Raw genomic sequence first — 6,056 nt, forward strand, 5'->3', positions numbered from 1 at the left:
TACAAGCCGCAGCGTCATGCCGCCACGCTGCCAAGCATCGCGGAGGAGGAGGCGCGCCTGTCCTCGACCAAGGGGGTTGTGAAAGCTCCTATACCCTGTGCGGGCACTCCCACGCCTCACGGGTCCCCCCCTGCCCGGGGGGGCGACTGGGGCGAGCCTCGCGGCGAGACTGCGTCAGCTGTTCCCACAGCAGGCTCGCCGCACGGACGTGGATGTCGCGCCGGAGGCGGGTGGGGAAGGTTTCTCCGCATATGCAGGCGTAGTCGAACTCACCAGGAGTTCTCCTGACGCCCCCCCAGTCGTCGGCCACGGGGCCATCCATCTCTCCATCCAGCCCCGCCACTGAAGATTTCGTCTGCTGGGATGGAGTCCCGACGCTCGCTGCGTCCGCCGGAACTGGGGTCTGCACACCCATCGTGGCCGCGTCCCGCAGTGGTGGAGGCAGCAGCTGCTATACAAAAATCCCGAGCCCGCCGACTTGCAGGGGTAAAATTCTTTCGGACTCCGCCTCTTGCCCGACGCCATGAACCGCGTCAAGGAGGTGGAGCGCATCAACCGGCGCGAGGTCGAGACGCAGCTCGCGAGCAACACGCGCGGCGACGCCGGCAGCTGGGACGTCTCCAAGTCGTGGCACGCGACGTACTCGGACTCGGCGTACGTCTACGTCGGCGGGCTGCCGTACGAGCTCTCCGAGGGCGACGTGGCGACGGTGATGGCGCAGTGGGGCGACATCGTCGACGTCAACATGCCCCGCGACAAGGGGACCGGCAAGCCCAAGGGCTTCGCCTTCATCTGCTACGAGGACCAGCGCTCGACGGTGCTTGCGGTTGACAACTTCAACGGCGCCAAGCTGCTCGGCCGCACGGTGCGGTGCGACCACTGCCGCGACTTCCGCGAGGAGCAGGCCAAGGACCCGGACGCGATCCCCGACCACGTCGCGCGCAAGCTGAGCGAAAAGGAGCTGGAGCAGCGGAAGCGCGAGATCGTGGAGCGGAACGCGGAGCTCAAGGCGCACGCGGCGGAGAAGGAGCAGCGCTTCGCGGAGGCGCGCGGCACGGCGACGACCGCGGGGGAGCGTGAGGAGGCGGCCGTCCGCGCCTCGCTGCTCGGGGACAAGGAGCGCGCCGCCAACGCCAAGCGGCGATCGCACATCGAGGAGGTGCTGTCCCGGCGTAAGGCGGGCGCGCAGGCGGAGCTGGCGCTCGAGGCGCGCGCGCGCGCGCACGCACGCACGCACGCGCACGCCGCGCGCGCGCGCGCACGCACGCACGCGCACGCACACGCACGCACGCACGCACGCACGCGCACGCACGCACACGCGCAACCGCGCTCCACCTCCCCCTCAGGCGCGGAAGAAGGCGGAGTGGGAGGAGCGCAAGCGGCAGCGCGACGCGGACGAGGCTGCGGGACGCAGGGACCGCGACGCAGACAAACGCTCGGGCCGCGAGCACTTTGCGCCGCCGCCGCCGCCGCCACCGCGCAGGGGGGGCGGCGCGGACGCGGTGGAGGGCGGCGGCGGCGGCAGCGCGGCAGCCTTCGACAGGATGATGAGCGGTGGCGGCGGCGAGCGCAAGAAGAAGCGCAAGAAGGAGCGCGGCGCGGGGCTCTTCAAGCAGGCGCCGCAGGCTGAGGCGCCGGCCGAGCCGGCGGGTGGAGGCGCGGCGCCGGCGGAGCGGAAGCGGATGGGCGAGGAGAGCATGTCGGTGGACGAGACAAACGCGATGCGGGAGCAGCTCGGCCTCAAGCCGCTGAGGAGCTGAACGCCGCAGGGGCGCCGGTGCGGAACCTTGGACCAAAAACGGTTGTCGATTTTCTCTACTCCGTATGAGTAGGTGTGCTTTCTTACAAAACTGCCCATTGGTGGGGTCGCAGTCGCTGTCTGTGTCGCTCTTTTCGCGACAGCGACGATGACGTGACTCGAAGGACCGCGGAACCCGGGGAGCGCCGCGGGGTCGGCGCTCGTCGTTGTGTGCGAGCGTATGTATAGAGCCGTATGGGACACGATGTCTCTCAAATATGAAGGGTTTTGACTCCTACCGGCTCCTGACGCTATCCCTGGCAGCTCTAATGACCAGGATCAGTAGTGCTACAGTATGATAGAGGGTGCCCATACTAGCTCAGGAGCTGCCACACTCGCCCGGACCGTCCCCCCTTCTGGGGCCGGTTCCGCAGCCCGCGAGAGCCTACAGCGGGGGTGCGGGGCCGTGCCGCGGGTGCCTACTGCCGAGTGCCACAAACACTGCGCCGTCCCGCCACCACCTACCCGCCCCGATCAAAAGAGCGTAAAACTAAAAGCACTCAGTGGAGAGTGCACTCAGGGGAGAGTGCGACTTTTCGCCACTTTGGAACTGCATGCACTCCAAGTGCTCCAAGTGCTTTGCCTTTGGGAGAGAGAGAGTGATTTTTAGCAATACCTTAAAGAGAGGTTACAGGCGTGTAAGGTCCGTTCAATACCAAACAACTCTAACACTCACACGTCATTTGGGGCCTGGAGCCCTGTTCACGCGCGCGCGAGACGTGCAGACAGGGTTGCCAGGTGAGAGCGAATGGCGCGGTTCACGCCTCGCACAACAGAGAGAGAGATGCGCTCTGCATGGTGGGACATAAAAGAGAGAGAGTACTTGGGCGAGTAGGCTGTGCGGTCAACGCTGCCGCGCGCGACTTTGCGCGCGAGGCGGCGCAGCTTGAGAACGGCGGTGGGCGAGAAGCCGCCGCCGAACGTCTCGTGGAGCAGTAGGTTGAAGTTGTTGCGCTTGACAAAGATCGCGTCGTGGTAGAAACCGCGATGCGCGCCTATACGTAGCCGTGGCCGGTCTTGTGGGAGAAGGGTTGGCCGGGCTGCCCGCGCGCCTTGCAGCCCATGTTTAGGCGGCGGGCCTTCTCTTCGGTGTTGCCGAAGGCGTAGGAGTGGCCAACGGAGGCGGGCGTGCCGCCACTCGAGGCGTTGCCAACGCCCGGCGAGGAGGTCTTGAGGAGGGGCGTCCAGAGCATGATTTCATTCACTTCATCGCACCCCCCCGGTCCCGCATGGGGTTCTGCGAGGTCAGTCTTGTACCCCTCGTTGTACTGCCGGGTGAGCTCTGGTTTCTCCTTGTCGCCGTGCACGACCGGCGCGTTGGCCGGGGCGCGCATCGCGTCCGCCCAGGCGGCGAGGACGCCGTCGTGGGGCCGCCGGTGGTGGGCCTTGTGGTAAAGGTAGTCGCCGAAGAAATCGACTGGCATGCCCCGCTCGAGCGCGACCCGAAGGGTGGGAAGCGCCGCGGAGAGCCAAAGGCCGAGCTTCCGCTGGAGCTCGTCCTGGAGGGTGTCGGAGGAGAGGGCGGTGGCGTACGTACCGTCGACACGGACATCGAAGGCCTTGCCGGCGAAAGGCGTTGAGGCGGAGACGAAGCGCGCGGCTTCGCGGTTGTTGACGGCGCTGTCTCCGAGGGACGGGTTGTTCTTGACGTGCACATCCCGCGCCTTGACGAGCTCCTGGTGCGCGTACCAGTCCTTGTGATTCACTGTGTGCTTTAAGTCGCGGGTTATTTTTGGGCTATCTCTGTCAAAAACTGCAACGCGCGCCCCGTTTGCGCCCCCCACTTGCCCGCGCCCCCGCGCCCCCGCCGCCCGCCACACGGCCCGGGCGCGAGCGGCGCAACGCTTGGGCGTTGTCGCCACAGCCCCGACCCGCCCCCCACCCTCAGGCCGCCCTCGTATGGCCAAGCGGAAGCAGCGAGCGTCGAGCGGTGCGTATTCGACTTGAGAGCTAGTCGTAGGGAGAACGAGTCCGGTGACCCACTGTTTGCGACCCGGGTCCCGGGCCCACACCTCGAGCACAACGCCCTCGCATGATGGCGGGAGGATCTGGCCATTGCGCCACCGACAGTGACCCTCCCCTCGGCGCCCCACGGTACTGCTCGCTCGCCCCTCGAGCAGCCCCCTCCCCCGCCCCCCCGCGAGCCCCACCGCTCACCCTCCACCGACCGGCTTGCTGTGCGGACGGCTTCTTGTGGCTCTCGTCGAGAGCGTTTTGGCGGCCCGGCGGGTCGCGGGTGGGAGAATGTGTGTCGTCTGATGTGTCACAGACCAGCGGCTATTTTCTTCTCAATCCACCGTTCGCAAAAGAAGAAATCGCGTCGCGCGCTGAATCGAAGGTTCCACTTCGCAGTCGTCTGGCATCGGCGTCGCGTACCCCGATGCTCGATCGCGCCTCGTCCGACGCGGCCATCTGGTCTGCGGTGTCCGATCCGGAAATCCTGATCGGCACTTTCTCCTACCTGCTGCTCAAGCCGCTGCTACGCAACTCAGGGCTCGTGGACGAGCGGAAAGGCGCCTACCGGACCTCGATGATCTGGTGAGCGCCGCAGCACCCATGTTGCTGCGAGTCCGCAGAAACGTGTCGCCCCGGTCGTGTGCCCTGCGATCCGTCCGCAGCCGGCGGCAGCGTGCTCCGCCATCGTCTCCCGCTGCATTTGCCGAGGCCGGTCTGCCGACTCGCTCCTCCTCCGCCGCCCCTGCTGTTCAGGTACAACGTGGTGCTCGCGCTCTTCTCCGCGACGAGCTTCTACGTGACTGCGACCGCGCTCGGGTGGGACAAGGGCACCGGCGAGTGGCTCCGCAGTCTCACGGGCGACAGCCCGCAGCAGCTGTGGCAATGCCCGTCGAGGGTATGGGACTCCAAGCTGTTCCTGTGGACGGCCAAGGCCTTCTACTACTCAAAGTACGTGGAGTACCTCGACACGGCGTGGCTCGTCCTCAAGGGGAAGAAGGCCTCCCCTCTCAGAGTGCCCCTCCCCCCGCGACAAGACGTCGCTCTGAGCCCTCTCTCGGCCTCGTTCCGCCGCCACCGGCGCCGCAGGTCTCCTTCCTGCAGGGCTTCCACCACTTTGGCGCGCCGTGGGACGTGTACCTGGGCATTCGGCTGAAGAACGAGGGCGTGTGGATCTTCATGTGCCCGCCTCCTCCCAGCCCGCCTCCAGTCGACCCGCCCGACTCTCCCTCCTGATGCCACCACCGCGATATCGGCCGGGCGTGCACTGAGTCGGCCCCCCCCCCCGACCCCTCCCCAGGTTCTTCAACTCGTTCATCCACACGGTCATGTACACGTACTACGGCCTCACCGCCGCGGGCTACAAGATCCGCGGCAAGCCGATCATCACCGCGATGCAAATAAGCCAGTTCGTCGGCGGCTTTGTCCTAGTGTGGGACTACATCAACGTGCCGTGCTTCCACGCCGACGCCGGGCAGGTCCGCCTGCGGACCCTCCAGAGCCAAGAGCGCCGCCGACGGCCTCCGCCGCCGCACCCACCGCGAAGGAGTCCCCTCACCGCCGGCCGCAGGTCTTCAGCTGGGTCTTTAACTATGCTTACGTCGGCTCCGTCTTTCTGCTGTTCTGCCACTTCTTCTACATGGACAACATCGCGAAGGCCAAGGCCAAGAAGGCCGTCGCTACCCGCAAGGCGCTGTGAGTCGGTGTGCGCGCCCCCTCGGTCGAGAGACAGCGGCTGCGCGACGTTTTGCATGCGAGAGGTGGGCGGGCGCCTGGGTAGGCGGGTGCGCGGGAGGGCTGCCCGCCCCCTCGGCGCGGGCGTCTCGAGTATTTGCGTGTCTGATGATGAGGTGGGCGAGACGGGCCCCCACTCAGATCTCACCGGGGTTGGTAGAGAGTGGGAGAGCACACACGCGTGTCGGCGCGCGGGCGTAGAACTGTGGCGCGCGCTCGCTACCGTACTAGACGACCGAGACACAGCACGCGCTTGGAGACCAATTTGTTTGGGGCTCGCTCGCGATGAGAGGATTATGTATTATCGACGCCATCTCAGAGACACAAATCGCAATTTCGTTCCAAACGCGATTTTTGCATTCTTCCGCAACCGCCACACACCTCGAGCCATTTCTAGACCGCGTGTATAGTCGATAGACAGCTGAGAGCGCTGTAATAATGGCAGCGCCACTTTCATTAGGGCTAGTTCCATTTCACTGTGGCACAGCTCGCGTTACAAAACCTTGATTTTGACCATTGCGCGAAAAAGGTACATCTCGGTGCCTTCCAGAGGCAGCTGCGACCCCGCCGA

General features: G+C 65.9%; 2 protein-coding genes across 2 annotated transcripts; both read left to right on the forward strand.

Annotated features, from left to right (window-relative positions):
* Nucleotides 1-514: 514 nt before the first annotated feature.
* EMIHUDRAFT_443247 (hypothetical protein) lies at nt 515-2,035 on the forward strand. Its single transcript, XM_005779381.1, has one exon. The coding sequence runs from the start codon at nt 524-526 to the stop codon at nt 1,628-1,630; it is 1,107 nt and encodes a 368-aa protein (XP_005779438.1). The 5' UTR covers nt 515-523; the 3' UTR covers nt 1,631-2,035.
* Nucleotides 2,036-4,163: 2,128 nt separating this feature from the next.
* EMIHUDRAFT_443249 (hypothetical protein) lies at nt 4,164-5,820 on the forward strand. Its single transcript, XM_005779382.1, has 5 exons — nt 4,164-4,336; nt 4,508-4,751; nt 4,841-4,932; nt 5,052-5,229; nt 5,322-5,820. Exons 1-5 carry the CDS (start codon nt 4,179-4,181, stop codon nt 5,448-5,450), a joined length of 801 nt encoding a protein of 266 aa, XP_005779439.1. The 5' UTR covers nt 4,164-4,178; the 3' UTR covers nt 5,451-5,820.
* The last annotated feature ends 236 nt before the right edge of the window (nt 5,821-6,056 follow it).

The sequence above is a fragment of the Emiliania huxleyi genome, assembly GCF_000372725.1.
Source record: "Emiliania huxleyi CCMP1516 unplaced genomic scaffold EMIHUscaffold_230, whole genome shotgun sequence".
NCBI lineage: Eukaryota > Haptophyta > Isochrysidales > Noelaerhabdaceae > Emiliania > Emiliania huxleyi.

Excerpts from the sequence above, each read along its gene's own strand:
- EMIHUDRAFT_443247 (XM_005779381.1), top strand. The coding sequence starts at position 524 with ATGAACCGCGTCAAGGAGGTGGAGCGCATCAACCGGCGCGAGGTCGAG.
- EMIHUDRAFT_443249 (XM_005779382.1), top strand. The coding sequence starts at position 4,179 with ATGCTCGATCGCGCCTCGTCCGACGCGGCCATCTGGTCTGCGGTGTCC. Across the intron at positions 4,337-4,507 it reads TACCGGACCTCGATGATCTG|GTACAACGTGGTGCTCGCGC; the intron begins GTGAGCGCCGCA and ends CCTGCTGTTCAG. Across the intron at positions 4,752-4,840 it reads TCGTCCTCAAGGGGAAGAAG|GTCTCCTTCCTGCAGGGCTT; the intron begins GCCTCCCCTCTC and ends CCGGCGCCGCAG.